Source organism: Hemitrygon akajei, chromosome 11, assembly GCF_048418815.1.
Source record: "Hemitrygon akajei chromosome 11, sHemAka1.3, whole genome shotgun sequence".
In the NCBI taxonomy this organism is placed as follows: domain Eukaryota; kingdom Metazoa; phylum Chordata; class Chondrichthyes; order Myliobatiformes; family Dasyatidae; genus Hemitrygon; species Hemitrygon akajei.
In genome coordinates this window covers 141,476,197-141,495,112 of record NC_133134.1, presented here as the reverse complement: position 1 = coordinate 141,495,112, position 18,916 = coordinate 141,476,197, and the positions used below count along the sequence as shown (strand labels likewise).

Here is an 18,916-nt window from a genome sequence, read left to right as displayed (position 1 = left end):
TTGACTGATGTACAAGAACACCTAGATCTCGTTGTACTTCCCCTTTTCCTAACTTGACTCCATTTAGATAGTAATCTGCCTTCCTGTTCTTGCCACCAAAGTGGATAACCTCACATTTATCCACATTAAACTGCATCTGCCATACATTTGCCCACTCACCCAACCTGTCCAAGTCACCCTGCATTCCCATAACATTCTCCTGACATTTCACACTGCCACCCAGCTTTGTGTCATCAGCAAATTTGCTAATGTTACTTTTAATCCCTTCATCTAAATCATCAATGTATATTGTAAACAGCTGCCGTCCCAGCACCGAACCTTGCGGTACCCCACTGGTACGAACCATCTACAACCACCCTTTGCCTTCTGTGGGCAGCAAACTCAGCAAATGTTTGCTTCAACCTCCTGGATACAAGGAGCTAAATTAAAAAGTTGTCTTCACAAAGAGCCTGCAAAACAAATTGAATGGTTATGTGTGTGAGAAGTCAGATGGAATATAATTCCGGAAAATGAAGGCAGCCACTTGAGAAAGAAAGATGAAAAATCTAATTACTGTTATTATTATGATGTTGCTGTACTTGAATGCTAATTAGTTCTTGGTATGGGGATTCCTTGGTTATAAATGACCTGACTTACAGAAATCAGAGCTTATGCATATTAATAGTGCTCTCCAGTCCTTTAGCCTATCTAGTCCATGCTGAACTGCTATTCTGCCTAGTTCCATCTGGACCATAACCCTCCATACCCATCCCATCCATGTACCTATCCAAATCTCTCTTTAACTGCTGCAAACAAACCCACATCCACTTCTTCTGCTGGCATATTTTCCCACACATTCCTGAAGCACTTACAATAGTCACAATAGTATTGTATTACCTTGCCTTCATTAATGACTGAATAGAGTATATATTTCTTTATAGATAGCAGTAGGGTGATTATTCAATGAAATGACAGAATAATAACAGATGGATGTAGGGTGATACAATATAAAAAACACACATTTCTGACTTATGGAGAACCCGGCTTACAGACCATTCTTAGGAACGGAATCTTCACATGATGTGGCCACACATCAAATACAGCTTTAGCATGTAGGTGGGGCAAATAATTTGAAAGGAATGTTGCCCTTTATTACAAAGGGCATGGGGTAGTGAAGTTCAGATGCAACTTCACAGGTTTGGTCTCCTTAGTTAAGGAATAATGCACTCCCGGTGGAGGCACTGCAGAGAAGTTTGACTAATTTGATTCTAGCAGTGAAGGAGTTACTGTAAGAAAGATGATAAAAAAAGTTATAAGATTCCAAGGGGATGTTTCTTCCGTGAGTGTTATCTCAAGCAAGGACGGTATATTGTTAGAATAAGAGGACCTAAATATTAAAAAGAGATGAGGAATTTCTCCACTCAGTGTTGTGAATCTTTAGAGTTTTTAACATCAGGGAGCTGCAAAGTTGTTACTGAATACTTGCAAGGTAAACATGGGCACATTTGAACTACAAGAAAAGAACAAGAAAGTGATGCTGAGGTCAAGACTGAACCAACTATGAATGGTGCAGCTGGCCTAACAGTCATTGGACCTATTTCTGCTTCTACTTCCAAAAATAATGCATTTTCTGAAAAGCAGATTCTAGATGGATAATTTGAATGGAGTATCTGTAGATCCAAGGTCAGAAATAACATCCTACCCCTCAAACCTCATCTATTTTCCCCATTTATTCCACTTAGTCCTAAAAAACTATCAGTCTCAGCCTTGAATATGTACTCAGTGACTGAACATTTGCAGCCCTCTGGAGATCTGTGAAATCATTTCCCCATAGAACTGAGGGCTCCTTCATGCCACTGCCTGCTGGAGTCTATCTTCACCACTTAGGAGCTTCAAATGACTTGAGGAAAGTGACATAAGAATATAGAGACAGGGCAGGCAGATGAGATTTGAGATCCTGCTCACACAGAAACAGCAACAGAGAACGGCGTGTGTGCTGTGATTTCCAAGTAATTCCAAGCATATCAATTGCTAAAAAGCTAAAGATTAAATATACTGAAAAGTGTCAAAATTCTTTTGCAACGTAAAGAAATCCTACTGAAGCACGATACTTTGATAACAAGATACTTTCACCAGAATTGAAGTATACTACACACAGACAGCAATTCTACTTTACAGTAGAACACTCAAATTAAATTCCTCATACTTAAAAAGTGGACATAGCTTAATTAAAGAGTTAAGATACTCTTGCTTATCCACAGAAGCAATAGAAATAGGATTTGGCTTAGCAACACACACAAGATGCTGGAGGAACTCAGCAGCCAGGCAGCATCTGTTGAAAAAAGTACAGTTGATGTTTTGGGCCTTTGTTGTACTTTTTTTCCCCCATAGATGCTGCCTGGTCTGCTGAGTTCCTCCAGCATTTTGTGTGTGTCACTTGGATTTCCAGTATCTGCAGATTTTCTATTGTTTAGGATTCAGCTTGCCATCTTTGATAAATTACATTATTATCAATAATTTCTCTCGACTTGTGTCACTTGAGTGAAAGCCCATTCTGTTCAAAATGCAATAATACAAACACTTCTCAAACATCCATGTGACAATTTAGCATTCCATGTTACTTTCGACTTCAATGATACTCTGGCTCAGTGTACAAGAGAAAAGAAACCAGGCTTGAGTCATATGACAATTATGATGAGAGCACAAATGTTTTTTTTCCCTAATGTATTCTATTTCAAAGCTTCAAGCAATTCCTTAAAGATTGTAACATTACTCTATTACTGTTCTGGGAATTACAGCTGTATAAACATACTTTGCCATTAACTTTTGTTTGGAAAAAGAGGAGACCTATAAATAATTTTGAATCAAATCCATGAATTTCACTTGAGTATTTTTCTAAAACCTAGTTTACATTGAGTTTAGTTACTTGTGGTGTTAAGATCAAATTCCCAGAAAAAGCACTCAGATTATTTGGTGCTCACAGATCCATTCAAAATAGGTTTCCAGATTTAGCCTGTCACTTACATATCAATGTGAAATTGTGGTGTATCTACATTGTAAGAATGTGAAATAAACAAGGCCCTATGATCTCAGGACAAAAACAAACTAGGAAAAACTCTGCAGGTTCTGTTTTTTCAAGTAATTTTACAGTAAAGAATTGCTTGATGTTTTGGAAAAGGATATGTTAAAAATAAGCAGTCTATACTATGATTGTCATATGGTTGATATTACAGGTTGAGACCCTGCATCAACTTTGAGGTGTACAAAGAAGTGAGATGGTAGCTGGTAGGCTGGGGGGGGGGGGGGAACAAATAAGAAAAAATAAAATAGATTGCTTCTAGTGGGGAAGAGGAATAATTAGGGGATAGTTGATGGGCAGATGGAACCAGGTGGGGAAGAGGATACGAAAAATGAACCAAAGGAGAAGAAACCTAGGTAGATAGGTAATGTGGGTAGTAATCAGATTGAACCAGGTAGGGAGAGTAATGAGTCTAAGTGACACTACTTGGGGGGGGGGGGGAGAGAAATGATGGGGCAGATGAAAACAGTTCACAATGGGGGAGAGAGTTTTAATGGGCTGGTAGGATTGAGGAAGGAACATAGGGAGTGTGAGTTACCTGAAACTAGAAAATGTAATGTTCATATCATTGGGCTGCCGGCAACCCAAGCTGAATATGAGGTGTTCTCTTCAGGCTGGCTTTTGCCACACCATGACAGTGGAGAAGGCAGAGGACAGACAGGTCAGTGTGGGACTGGGAAGGGGAGTTGAAACGCCATGCAACTGGAAGCTAAAGATGAAGACTGCAGGTAGATCACAGGTGATCTGTAAAACGGTCAGCTGGTCTCACTGATGTAGAGAACACATTGGGCACACCAAATGCAGAAGACCAGGTTGGAGGACGTGCTAATGAATGTCAGCTTCATGCCGAAGGTGGCTGGGCAGTGATGACTGACCTTGCATTTGCAGAGGTGAGTGAATGGAGATGTGGAGATGTGGATGAGTGGTTGAATGGATCACAGAGAGTATGGCCCCAATGTAAAGCAAAAAGAAGATGTAATGGGTGGTGAGTGGGATCGCATTGGAACTGGTGGAAATGGCATTGGATGATATGTTGGATACAGGAGACAGGAGTGAAAGGTGAAAAATAGCGAAACTCAATCTCTGTTCTGTCTGTGGAGGGGTTGTGAGAGCAGATATCCTGAATAGGGGCTGAGGAGTGCCTTGGGTCTTGTTAGTAGGAAGGTAGATATGAAATGGAACTAAAGCATTAGAACTCATGACCTACATTGACAATCAAGATTTTATGGCATCAACGTAGCCTCACAAATTTATGAGGTTTGAGTTATTGATCTGAGTTAAGTTTTAAACTCAGTTCAATAAATCAAACTATCCATCAACCAAAGTAGAATCGTGCAAATTAAATTGGTAAATTGCTTTGTTATTGTCACATGCATGGGCATACGGTGAAAACTTTGCTCTAGATGCCAACCATATCGATCAGTTTGTCACATCAGTGCATTGAGTTAGTAGAGGCAAAACAATGATAGAATTCAGAATAAAGTGTTAAAATTCCAGAGAAAGTGCTGCACAATAAAATGTAATACGCTTATACAATATCCTTATAGCAAATGCTATGATAAATGAAATCCCATTTTAGATTTGTGGAGTATTATTATCCAGTAAGGCATAGAAAGGGTGTGAAATAGATAAGAATTAACTAAATTGCAAACATGTAAACTTTTTGTAGTAGAGTCATTTACGTAATGTGGGAATTTAGCCAATTTACATACTGTAGGTCAGCAAGCAAATAAATAATTATAAATATTGTTTATGGATTTGGTTGGGGAAACTTTGCCCAATTAGGAAGCTGGCTGAATAGCGCAAGCTTAAGAGTAGGGGGAATTGAATTTGGCAGAACTTAATATGTAGTAAGTATCCTGATTTCACTGACATAATTAAAATTAAAACAGGAAATGCTGTAAACATGAAGGAAAATCAAGCAGTATCCATGGAGACTTACTGTAGTTAATGATCTTGCATTAGTTTTGCCTAGCTCTGATACAAATTTAAAAAAAACAGAATTCAATTTCAGGCAACCAGAAAGAGAGCTGAAACATGACATGTTTCAAAATGAGATGCCGTCTGATAAGCTTATGTTGGTTGACAGTTGGGTTTGAACCTGAAATATTAGCTCTGCTTCTTCTCCCACAGATGAAATTTGAACTGCTGAATATTTCCAGAATTTTCTGTTTTTAATTTAAGCTTACGTTGGGCTTTATTGGAGCAGAGTAGGAAGCCAAAGGGAGGTCTATTTAGGAAAGGAAAATAAAAAGAACAGGCAACTTTCAGAGTTTCAGAGTTGTACATTTAGATAATAAATGAACCTTTGACCTATGACTGGAACCCAGTGCCACTCGTCTGGATTCAATGGAGGTATTCTGCAAGGAGGTCACAAATCTGCATTTGGTTTCTGCATTTGCAGAAATAAATTCTGCCTTTCTGATTTCAAAGTTCAAAAAATGTTAGAAGTACATTTATTATCAAAGTATAAATACTATATACAACTTTGAGATTCGTCTCTTTACAGGCAGCCACAGAACAAAGAAACCCAATAGTACTGTAAAACATCCAATAATTAAAAAATTGTGCAAATAATAAAAGTAAAGAAGTAACATTCAGAACTGAAATTCACAGAAATGAGTTCACAACCATGACGCCAGTCACAGCCGATCCAGGAGCCCGTTAGCTGCAGACCACAGCAATTTATATCCAAACCAGCCAGTACTGATGCAATGTTATTAACTCCACAAACACTGCTTGACTTGCTGAGTATTTATAACATTTCCTGGTTAGATTTCAATTATAATGATGAATAAGAATGTTTCATAAGCTCAAATGCAGAATACACAATTGGGGAATAGGAAGGAAAATGAGGTCACAGATCATTCACTTTATAGTGAATGATGAAACGGACAAAACTATGTCATGATAACTTAGGGATAATTTTTGGCAGAGGTACTGAGAGAATTCCTTCACTTTTTGAAGAGTGGTGAGGGATCTTTATGTCAAGGTAGATTCTTCAATTTAGAGCTTCATTTAAAATACAACACTCCTTGCGGTTTGGCAATGGTCAGTCCGAAATCTTTCAACTTAGTGGTAAGCACCTCCCTGTAGCTCCTACCTACCATCTCCTCATTTTCCCGTATGAGCAGAAGGCCATCAAGGTGCCACTCCAGTTCCTTAACATGGTCTCTAAGGAGCTGTAGCTCAATGTGTTTTATGCAGATGTGGCTATCAGAGAGACTGGAGGTCTCCCAGAGTTCACACATCTCATACAAAGAACATACCACTACCTCCAGACCTATTCTCAGTGCACTAGCTGCATAGTAACAGAAAAAGTACTTTCTAAGTACTAGAAATGCATTTAGAACCTCCACCTGTGCTTGCCCAGACCTCTTCTTGCCCCTACCCCATTGAGCCAAAGCTGGACCATTCTAATATTGCTCCACTCTGACAATGGCCACACTGCTTACACTTCCTTTCTTATTATTGGCCCTGCACTGATGAAAAAGTGCCGAAAAGCACCCAGGTTCTTTGAAATCTCACACTGTGTGTCCAATGAGTGGCCTTTCGCACTGATTGTAGCTTGCCGAAAATCTCTACTTCTCTGATGTGAAACTTGATTTCATGAGGTAGGAACTAAGATATTATCACTGAAATAACAGTGGCACGCACAGATGGATAAGAAGTAAAGAACGATCATATGGATTTATAAAAACATTAGCAGAAAAACCCACAGTATTACAGTATTACCCACAAAAATTACAGTATTCAATTACATAATCAGATAATAAGTTAACAATATGTTCATCCATTGAAAGTAGGTAGATAGGAAGAAAGTGAATGTTACTAACCTCTTCATCTGTCAGTGAGTGGAGCTTTTCATGGGACTTACTGATATAGCGGCTTTGCCTCTGTAATAAGGACAATATTATTACAATGATAGTAAGCTATAACATTTTGTTATATCTGTGCTTACAGACTCTATTTCTATTTTTCATTGTAGTTCAGATTATTGCTTCATTTAATTTCTGATTTAACGTAGTCATGTGTTTTTGTTCCTAACATTTAACCTCTAACTTTGTAATTCTGTGGCAGTGTATTTGAAATTTATTCAACGATTGTTTCCAGTTACTTAGAACAACAGAGCTGCACAGCAAAGCATGACTTCTGATGGTGCTTGAGGAAGAACAGAAGATAAAAAGATCTTTTTGGTGCAAAGCAGGCTTCTTTCAAGAGTCAAGTCATGAGCATTAAATTGATCTTGCGTGATTGCCTAGTTCAACAGTCTTCTCAAGTACAACTTTTTTTCTACAACAATATCTGCTTAACCACTGAATAACCGTGACCAAATGTTTAAAATACTAGAGCACATGGAAATGGAAAATTCAGTTCCCATCATTGGAAGTTGTAAAATAAGACAACGTAAAAGATACTGTCATAAATGATCAAATATTATCCTTCAATTAAAATATGATGTTCACTGCACAACACAGCCTACATGCTACTCTACCTCACTGTCCCTATTCTCAACATTAGACTGAAAGTCAGTACCTTATATTGAAAAGCAACAACTATAGATCTTCGATGTTCAAAGTAACTTCAAAGTAAATTTATTATCAAGGTACGTACAATATATATCATCACAGACAACCCTGATGTGTGTTTTGTTGTGGCATACATGGTAAATCCAAGATACACAATCAAATCAATGAAAGACGGCACCAACAGGACAAACAATCAATGTGCAAAGGACAACAAACTATGCAAATATGAAAGAGATTAAAAAAGCAATAAATATCAAGAACATGAAATGAAGAGTCCTTGGAAGTGACTCCACAGGCCAAGCATGCAGTTCAGCGTTGGGGTGAGTGAAGTTGAGTGAAATTATCCCTGCTGGTTCAAGAGCCTGATGGTTGAAGGTTAGCAACTGTTCCTGAACCTGGTGGTGTGAATCCTGAAGCTCCTGTACCTTCTTCCAGATGGCAGCAATGACAAGAGAGCATGGCCTGGGTGGTGGTGTCCTTGATGATGAATGCTGCTTTCCTGCCACAGCACACCGTGTATATGTGCTCAGTGATGGGGAGGGCATTACCTGTGATGGACTGGGCTGTACCCGTTATTATTTGTAGGATTGTCCATTCAAGGACATTAGTATTTGCATACCAGATCATTATGCAACTAGTCTATAAACTCTCCACCACTCATCAATGTTTTGGGTGCCATGCTAAATCTGCGCAAAATTCTAAGGAAGTAGAGGCGCTACAGAGCTTTCATCATAATTGCACTTAGGTGCTGGGTCTTTGACAGATCCTCCGAAAGATGGGCCAAAGGGCCTGTTTCTATGCTGCACTTTCCTCTTTCTTTCATCAACATACTTTTGAACTGTCTTAATGAACTAGATGTTGAAAAGCTAAGGTAGAAATTCAAGTGCAAGAAATACACTGTGGTCAGGCAGCTTCTGTGGAAAGAGAACCAGAGTTAATATTTCAAGGCAATGACCTTTCATCTGAACAGGAAGGTCTACAACATGAAACATTAGATTGCTGGTTTTTTCCCCTCTCCTTCTCTCTCTCTCCATTAAGACTGTATGATCTGCTGCATAGTTCCAATGTTTCACATCATTTTAGATATTGTTCTTACAATTTGACTGAATACTAAACTCATAGGTTTCTGAGTTAGAACTTCTATTAATGTGCAGTAACATCTAGAAGACTAAGGTCCTCGATTGTATGCATTAAATCACCCACCCCTTAACAATCAAGTTCTGCCATAAGATACAGATTTGCTTTGCCTATATTGAATGCTACCTCTGAGCAAAAACCTCAATGAAGAAAGTCACCAATACTTCTATTGCACCAGAACAGCCTCCTACCAAATGAGTAATCGAGGACCAATATCATAAATTCAGCACAAATCTCTTGGTCTGCTGAGTGGCATTGACTTTGGGACTGCTTTGAAAGCATGGACAATTTAAAGCTGGCACCTCAAGATACTGAAAATGTACTGTAACTGTACTTTGTAAAATCCACCAAATGCATTGACAGGATGGACAAACAATATTGTGGATATTGACCTCTCTCAGGCCAATTCTTGCAAAATCAAGACTGATTAAATTTAGTGAGCCTTGTCATCTAGATGTCAACACCAGAGTCCTGGTACATGCAATTTACCCAAGCTCTGACCTAGCAAAAGCTTTTAAGAGAATGGAGAAAATACTTCAAGAATATTCCTAAAGTCTCTTTAAGAGAAAAAGTAGCATTCTCAGTGACTCATGGGATAAAGAGCATTGGATAAGGCACTGACTGGCCAGAGTCTCTGGAATAGGTGCATGTATAGGCTCTGCTTGAACAGAAGGAGTACACAATGTTCCAGAGAACCATAAACCTTTGCAGCACTACCTATCTATTTATAGCAGGCACTGCAGATCCTTTATTGGCCTGACAGTTACTTTGCAACCAACAGAACTGGTGTGCAGGCAAGTCCTTTGCACCCACGATGGACTCCTTAAGGACTAGTGGTTATTTTTGAGACCTAGCTGTTTAAGAGCTGCAAATTTCTTCTTATAACTGTATAACAGTACTGTGCTTCAAAATGGGCTTTGAGAAATTCTAGGCCATGAAATGAGAAGGGCACTTCATAAATTCAGATCTTTCCATTTCTCTTATCAAATTACTTTTCAGTATAAATTCTTTTTTTTTTAAATTTTTTTAATTAGTTTTTCAAAACATTTTACAAAATTAAAAACCCCAAATCCCAATGAGGAGCATTAATACAGTACAAAATTAAGCATACAATAACAATATGCTACAAAGGAAGAGAATTTAACAAAAAAAGCACCTAAATTAAAGACAAGTGAGCTTCGTGTCCTCCCCAAGCCCCACAACACAAGAAAAAAACAACTCCAGACCAACCACCACACAGTATAAAGAGTATAAGTCCGGACAGTCAAACTCCCAGACTGTGAATACACTTAGCAACAGAGGATAATAATGCCTACTACCAGAAAAAAAAAGGGAGCTGAAAGCAAGGGACCGAAAAGAAGAGAAAAAAAAAGAAAAGAAAAAAAACCCTAGTCAAGAGGAAGGTTATGAAAGTACTCGATAAAAGGTCCCCAGACCTTATGGAACTTTAGATCCGAATTAAGAACTGAATAATGAATTTTTTCGAGGTCCAAGCAGGCCATAATGTCGTTAAGCCATTGTGCATGAGTGGGCGGGGCAACATCTCTCCATCTAAGGAGGATCAAGCGTCTCGCCAGGAGAGAGGCAAAGGATAGTATTCGGCATTTGGTCGGACCCAGACATAAATCTGTCTCGCCCCAAAAACCGAACAGAGCAATTAAGGGGTTAGGTTCTAGGTGCTGATTCAGAATACCCGATAATGTAGTGAAGACATCTTTCCAGAATTTCTCCAAGCTAGGACAGAACCAGTACATATGGATGAGAGAGGCCACGCCCCTCTTGCATTTATCACAGAGCGGACTAATGCCAGGGTAGAATCGAGATAGTTTAGATTTAGACATAAATTTAGGCTCTATGAACAATCTTAAACTGTAAGAGGCAATGGCGAGCACAAAGGGAGGTTGAGTTAACCGATTTGAGAACTGAGTCCCAGCTCTCCTCGGATAAGGAGATATTTAAATCCTGCTCCCAGGCCATTTTAATTTTATCCACAGGGGCCCGTCGTAAGGCTGCTAGTTTATCTCGGATAATTGAAATTAAACCTTTACCTAGTGGATTAATGGAAGGAAATAGGTCCATAGCATTTTTCGCAGGCATTTCAGGAAAGTTAGGAATTAAAGGAGCAGTAAAGTGTCGGATTTGGAGATATCTGAAAAAGTGAGCGTTAGGCAGGTTGAACTTAACAGAGAGCTGCTGAAAAGAAGCGAAGCAATTATCAATGAAGAGATCTTCAAAATGTCTAATGCCCTTCCTGTACCAAACATGGAATGCTGAATCGTACGTAGTAGGTAAAAAAAGGTGATTATGTGCGACAGGGCTAGAAACGGAAAACCCCTGGAAACCATAGCATTTCCTGAACTGAGCCCATATACGCAAAGTGTGTCTAACAAGAGGATTAGCTATTGATCTGGGCAGACTGCTAGGGAGTGCAGAGCCAAGAAGTGCAGATATAGATAATTCTTTAGTGGAGCTCAACTCCATTGCCACCCAGTTAGGGCACTCGGGTTGACCGTGGAAGAAAGACCAGAAGGCAGCACAATGTATATTAGCTGCCCAATAATATAAGCGAAAGTTAGGTAAAGCCATGCCACCCTCTTTTTTAGATTTTTGGAGGTGTTTTCAGTATAAATTCAATTAACATTTGTTAAATTTGCAATATTTTATGAATTGCCAACAATTATTTCTAGTATGTTTCTTTTTTCCTCATTGTTAGTTATCAAGTACAGCTTAAAAATCTAATTCAGTCGGCAGTAGGATGTAATGCTTGAGGGTAATATGAGCTGAGGCTAAGCTGCTTGCTGGGGCTCAGGGTGATCTTCCAACACCCCCAGAATCCTATGATCTTTCACATGAAATCAAACCAAGAACACATCAGTCTGATAAAAGACATATGACCGTATTGCTTTTGTCTATCTATTTTCATTTCAGGTGCCAGGATTAAATGAAAGCTTTAATTTTATGATATTAAATTACTGCGATCTTCTCCCAAGGTTAGAAGATCAGTTTAGGTTAAGGTAACATTTCAGTTTCTATTTGTCAGGATCAAAGCCTTGCTGTCATCTCTTTTTTGTTCTTTAAATGATTCTAGTGTGCTGGACTCAACTACACTCCTTGGGAATTTAATCCAGCTGTTCCTCCCTCTGAAAAAGAGGTACTGCATTGCATCACTCTGCAATCTGCCTTTCATAGTTCTGGCCTGATCTTAGGTTCTGAGTGCAGTTTCCTTTGATCCTAAAAAGCATAGAAATAGTGGCAAGGAGAATTAGCCTAATAAATATTTTCACAAATTTTAAATAATAAATAGAAAGCACTAAGTCATTAAGACTTGTTTCCCTACTTGTCTTGAGGAGCTACTGCAAAGAGGAAGTCCCAGCAATGGAAGTTTGCTGGCAATCTGTTTTAGTGAACAAGGCTTGGGGACACCTATGTATTCTTGATAGCCTATACCTATAGTTCTGTTTATATAGCTCTGTATACACCAGAACATAGTATAGACCCTTCAGCCCACAATGTTGTCTGAACTCTTAGCCGGCTCTAGGATCAATCTTACCCTTCCCTCCTACACAGCCCTCTATTTTTCTATCAATCCACTTACCTATCTAAGAGTTTCTTAAATGTCCCTGCCTCTACTACCCCCCACTCTCAATGCAAAAATTTACACTTGCACCCCCCCATACTTTCCTCCAATCATCTTATAATTATGCCCCCTCATATTAATCATTTTCACCCTGGGAATAAGTCTCTGGTTGTCCACTCGATTTATGCCTCTTATCATGAAACTGGCACTCCAGAAAAAGAATTGTTACAATTATTTCTGAATTAGCTCCCACAGAATTTGTACTAGAGTCATGTTTTACATTCTGGATGAATGATGTCTTTGACTTGGATGGAAAAATTATAAAATAGCTTTCTATTTGCAGGAGACTTCTGTTACAGCAAATCTGGACTTTAACCTTTGGCATAGCAACACAGTTGCTGCCAAATTGTATCATATGGTTGGATTAATTGTTGAGTTTTGATTAATTCTAATTTCATATTCATACTCTAACTAACCTTTTGAATTACAATACTTCAATTCTGACTTAAAAGTTGAAGGCTATAACATAATAACTTAAATTCACAGGGCAACTTTAATACAATAAGATGTTTGAAGTAGAATGCACTAAGCAATATAAATTATACAGAGTCAATAGAGGAGATATTTAGATATGTAATATTGTGGTGGAAGAAGTTTTAAAGGACTTGGAGAAAAATAAACTCTAGAGCTTAGGGTCCAGAGGTTCAATGGCAGAACCATAAAGGCAGAGAGAAGTAACAGGGATAAACTAAATGAACCATTGTAGGATTTGAACACAGAGTAAAAACGTGAAAGTAGATCCACAGGCACTGAGTGGATGAATGGTAATGATGCAAGTCACGACATGGACAGCAAAATTTGGGAGAAGTTAAATTATTGACAAGCAGAAGTCTGAACATGAGAGTACTGTAACTTTCCAAAGAAAAATATTATTTATTTTCAAGATGCGACTATGACAGGAATTTTTTCCCCCACCATAACAGCTTTGTGGGCTGAAGCGCCTGTATTGTGCTGTAGGTTTTCTATAACTGCCTTTGAGAAGTTGCTGAGCTGTATTCTCAAACCTTTAGATTCTGTCTGATGTAGTGTAGGGAGCTTTAGGGTGTAAACATAACAAGGCTGAAGTAAAAGCAATATGTTTCCAAGTCAGATTTGTGTGCAACTTGGAGTGGAACTTGCAGGTATTCTTCCTGAGCGGTAACAGGATGTGTTTGGAATAGCTGGAGTGATTAATTGGAATTTGTAGATGCCATGGTATTCCAGTGATAGGGAGCATTACTGTTTAGAACGATGAAGCTTTATTGATGTGATTCTCTTAGTTTCTAAATAATGCCAAGTTTCTTCTGCTCTTGGGACTAAATAAAGAAAAGTTCAGCTTCCTCAGCTGGTATCTTGATGCATCTTGCTTATAGATGGTGAATAATTAGGTGCAGAGGTAACAAATACTGGACTATAGTTGTGACAGAAACAAGCACCAGTATTGTCACTGCCAAGCCCCACACTTGTGAGTTAATATCTATAAGCATCACCGAAAACATACGGGCCATTATCACATTGTTGTCCACACTGAACATATTGCATGATGTGTTTCTTATTTCACAATCATAACAACACTTCTGAAGGGCTTCCTTAATTGTTTAGACCTTTGGTATATTCTGAGCTTGTGATAATAGCTATGAATTGCATTATTTTAGATGGAAGATGAGATGGGAATGAGGAGGCTGGAACTTTAACAGTTATAACATTGTTGTACTGAGAGTATCCTGAGCAGCTGCATCACTGCCTGGTTCAGAAATTGCACCATCTCGGATCGCAAGACCCTGCAGCGGATAGTGAAGTCAGCTGAGAAGATCATCAGGGTCTCTCTTCCCACCATCACTGACATTTACACTACACGCTGCATCCGCAAAGGAAACAGCATTATGAAGGACCCCATGCACCCCTCATACAATCTCTTCTCCCTCCTGCCATCTGGGAAAAGGCTCCGAAGCATTCGGGCTCTCACAACCAGACTATATAACAATTTCTTCCCTCAAGTTATCAGACTCCTCAATACCCGAAGCCTGGACTGACACCTTGCCCTACTGTCCTGTTTATTATTTATTGTAATGTCTGCACTGTTTTTGTGCACTTTATGTAGTCTAGTGTAGGTCTGTAGTCTAGTGTAGCTTTCTCTGTGTTGTTTTTTTTATTATGTAGTTTAGGCTAGTTTTTTGTACCGTGTCATGTAAACCATGGTCCTGAAAAACGTTGTTTCATTTTTACTATGTACTGTACCAGCAGTTATGGTCGAAATGACAATAAAAGTTGACTTGACTTGACTTGACTTGATTGTAGTCAGTCTGCTTAAATGAAGGTGATAATTGAAAGGATAGAGTCATACACAGGAGAACAGAGTTGGTGATGAGATAGTGTCCTGAAGCAAATAGGTCAGCTGATTGAGCGGCGTCATGACAACAGCTGTGCACACAATGTCAGGAAAATCAGGGAACTGATTGTGGACTTAAGGAAGGGAAAGTCAGGTGAAGATGCACTAATCCTCACTGAACAGTCTGCAGGGGAAAATGAAGCAGTTTCAAGTTCTTGAGTGTCAGCATCTTGGAGGACCTATCCTAGACCCAGCACATAGATACAACCATGAAGAAGATACACCAGTATTTCTAATTATTTAGAAGTTTAAGGATATTTGGCACGTCATTGAAGTCTCTGACAAACTCTACAGATACACAGTGGAAAGCATTCTGACTGGTTGCATCATGGCTTGGTTGAAAACTCCAAAGTGCAGGACCACACAGGGCCACAGGGAGTAGCAGACTCGACCAATTCCACCATGGGTAGAGCTCGTCCTGCCATCAGGACATCTAGAGGAAGAGATGTCTCAGGAAGGCAACATCCATCATGAGGGAACTCCACCATCCAGGTCATGCCCTCTTCTTGATGCTGCCACCAGGCAGGAGGTACAGGACCTGAAGACCCACCCCTCAAGGTTCAACAATTGTTTTCTCCACTGCCATAAGGATCCAGAACTGACCTAGAAAACTCTAGATACCACTACCTCAGCCTATGCTTTGTTTTCTCTCTCTCAACCTGCACCAGTTTCTTTATTTGTCATGGAACTTCTGCATAATTTGTGTTAATTTAAGTTTATGTTAACTGATGTTTATCATGTGTGTAGTGATTGCATTGCTGCTGCAAAAATCTAGTTGTTCATGGAATTTATAGTGTGTGTGTGTGTGCGTGTGTGCACACGTGACAATAAATGAACTTGAATTTGAGCATTTGTGGTAGAGGTAAAGACAATGACTTCAGTTTTCGCAGTAATTACTACAGAGCATTTAGACTGATCAAAGCTTGATAAATATTCTGTGGAGGGAAACCTCTAGTAACCATTCACTTTGCTAACCAACATGTCCTGCCATTTTCAAAATTAATCTGCAGTACAATTACAATGAGGTCCCACTGTTCCCCTAAACTCTACGGGAGTTACTCCTTTCAGCCTTGTTAAAATTTTATCATTTCTCACTTCTCTGTATTAAATTTCATCTGCCTCACCTTGGCTCAATTTTGTCAAGCTCTTATACTGTATTATGATTCTGCTCATTGTTTACCAGAGTTTCAAAACTTTGCTAAATAACTCATAGTAGTTTTGCAAACATAAAGCATTTCTCAAGGCATACAGCAGGATGCTAATATTCAGTTCTATGTCTGCAGTAGCTTTGAAATTCAATAGCAGAAGGAAATGTGGTGGTAGGAATGGTAGGAAGTGGACTGCATGGCTGGTAGATAATTAACAGTGAGAAAAGGAAAGACGGGCTTATCCTCTGACATCCAGCTCCTTCATGATGAGAAGAGTATAACAGAAGGACTATTGTTGGCCCTCTCATTGACTTAATTTCACATCTTAATGAATTTCAACTGGTCTCTTTTCTTTTGAGTATCACATACATCATAAATACTGGAACAGAGCATGGCTTGCCTGTGGCGATTCCTCTGCTTAATTATTACTTCTGGTATCAGCAGGAATACAGTGCTTGTGACAGTCCCAAGTACTGTCTGAATATTTCTAAATGATTGAAGTCAGCAGTACAGGTCTAACTTAGTGTCAGTACCTCCAGTTGAACTCTGTCTTTTTGTGCGTTTTCCCCCGTAGCTATCAGTCTGTGGTTTTGTATTGCCACGTGCTCCTGTCCCCACTCCTGCTTTGCTCTGGCCCCTGTATTACTGAGTACTCCGTCTCTCATCTGCTTCTCATTATTACCTGTATTGCCGCCCCCCGTGTCTCACTGTGCTCCACCTATCATCTGCCTCGCTGGTTATTGCTCAGTGTATTTCAGTCCTGTGTTTTCACCTGTTCGTTGCCAGATTGTGTCAGTGAATTTTCCTGAGCCTGTCCAGCATTCGTGTCTGTCTGTCTACTCTGCCTGTCTCCTGATTCTGGTTTTCAGGTTTCTCTGGATGTTTTGATCTCTGCCTGAACTTTGATTGCACCTTGGGATTTGTTACTCAATTAATATCACTGCTTGAACAGTACTGGGTCTGTGACTGGATCCCTGCTCCAGCGTCCTGACACTTAACTCCATATACTTACCTCGACTAAAGACCACAAAGCCAACTGAATTGTTCATCTTTGGGGTTATTCCAACTCGCTATCTCCCCTGCTTTCTTTGCTGGAGATGATGGAACAATCCTACTTCGTTGACAATGGGAAACTCACTCACCTCGACAACTGATTCCATATCCTATGGACTCACTTTCAAGGACTCTGCAACTCATGTTCTCAGTATCATTTATTTAGTTATTATTATTGTTTTTGTTTTGTTTGCACAGTTTGTCTTTTGCACATTAACTGCTTGTCAGAGTTTGTGTAATTTTTCACTGATTAGACTGTATTTCTTAGTTCTGCTGTGAATGCCTACAAAAGACAGATAGACAGACAGACATACTTTACTGATCCCGAGGGAAACTGGGTTTCGTTACAGTCGCACCAACCAAGGATAGTGTAAAAATATAGCAATATAAAACCATAAATAATTAAATAATAAGTAAATTTTTCCAAGTGGAGATAAGTCCAGGATCAGTCTATTGGCTCAGGGTGTCTGACACTCTGAGGGAGGAGTTGTAAAGTTTGATGGCCACAGGTAGGAATGACTTCCTATGACACTCAGTGTTGCATCTCGGTGGAATGAGTCTCTGGTTGAATGAACTCCTGTACCTAACCAGTACATTATGGAGTGGATGCGAGTCATTGTCCAAAATGGCATGCAACTTGGACAGCATCCTCTTTTCAGACACCACCATCAGAGAGTCCAGTTCCACCCCCACAAAATCACTGGCCTTACGAATGAGTTTGTTGATTCTGTTGGTGTCTGCAACCCTCAGCCTGCTGCCCCAGCACACAACAGCAAACATGATAGCACTGGCCACCACAGACTCGTAGAACATCCTCAGCATCGTCTGGCAGATGTTAAAGGACCTCAGGAAATAGAGACAGCTCTGACCCTTCTTGTAGACAGCCTCAGTGTTCTTTGACCAGTTTAGTTTATTGTCAATTCATACCCCCAGGTATTTGTAATCCTCCATCATGTCCACACTGACCCCTTGGATGGAAACAGGGGTCACCGGTGCCTTAGACCTCCTCAGGTCCACCACCAGCTCCTTAGTCTCTTAGGTAGCATACAGTGACATGCATATATTTTGATAATAAATTTACTTTGAACTTTGAAATGAGCAAGTATCAGGATTAGAGATGGGAGTTTCATCCCACCATTACACTACCTTATGAGAAGCAATCAACCCAAGCATTCTGGAATGCAACAACAACACAGGAGTATCTTATCTACACAATTGCCTCAGCTTTAAAAATAGCCCAAGTTCAAGTTCAAGTTTAAATATCATTCAACCATACATGGGTACAGCCAAACAAAGCAGCATTCTTTGCCAAGGAGCAGAACATATTTCCAACTGCATTAGCACAGGGCACAAATAGCCCCTATGATTACAATTTCAGAAAAGCATACAGTCACAAAGAAAAAAAAAGCCCAAGTCCCCTGGATACCAGTGCCCAAGAATTGCATGGTGAGCTGCCGCAATGACGATCAACTAGGACACTCACATCTACTGTGATTGAGTGCCTTGAGAGGTTGATCATGGCTAGAATCAACTCTTACCGAAGCAAGTACCTGGACCTGCTGCAGTTTGCCTCTTACAAGAATAGGTTTACAGAGATTGCAATCTCTCTGGCTCCCAGCTTGACCCTGAATCACCTGGGCAATAGCACTACTTACATCAGACCTTCCTTCCACACGGTAGGCTTATTCAGAAAGTCAGAAGGCATGGGATCCAGGGAAGTTTGGCCAGGTGGATTCGGAATTGGCTTGCCTGCAGAAAGCAGAGGGTCGTGATGGAGGGAGTACATTTGGATTGGAGGGTTGTGACTAGTGGTGTCCCACAAGGAACGGTTCTGGGACCTCTACTTTTATTAACGACCTGGATGTGGGGGTAGAAGGGTGGGTTGGCAAGTTTGCAGACGACACAAAGGTTGGTGGTGTTGTAGCTAGTGTTGAGGATTGTCGAAGATTGCAGAGAGATGTTGAGAGACATGAAACGTTGTCTCAT

The 18,916-nt window shown here is 39.8% G+C and overlaps 1 protein-coding gene across 2 annotated transcripts in view; it reads right to left on the bottom strand.

Moving 5' to 3' along the window:
• The window catches only part of LOC140736079 (phosphoprotein associated with glycosphingolipid-enriched microdomains 1-like), a 91,827-nt gene that overhangs the window by 11,791 nt on the left and 61,120 nt on the right, over nt 1–18,916 (bottom strand). For both annotated transcript variants that reach the window (XM_073061818.1, XM_073061819.1), the window contains exon 7: nt 6,895–6,954. In XM_073061818.1, the coding sequence (XP_072917919.1) occupies nt 6,895–6,954 (60 nt within the window). The remainder of the gene's footprint in view (nt 1–6,894; nt 6,955–18,916) is intronic.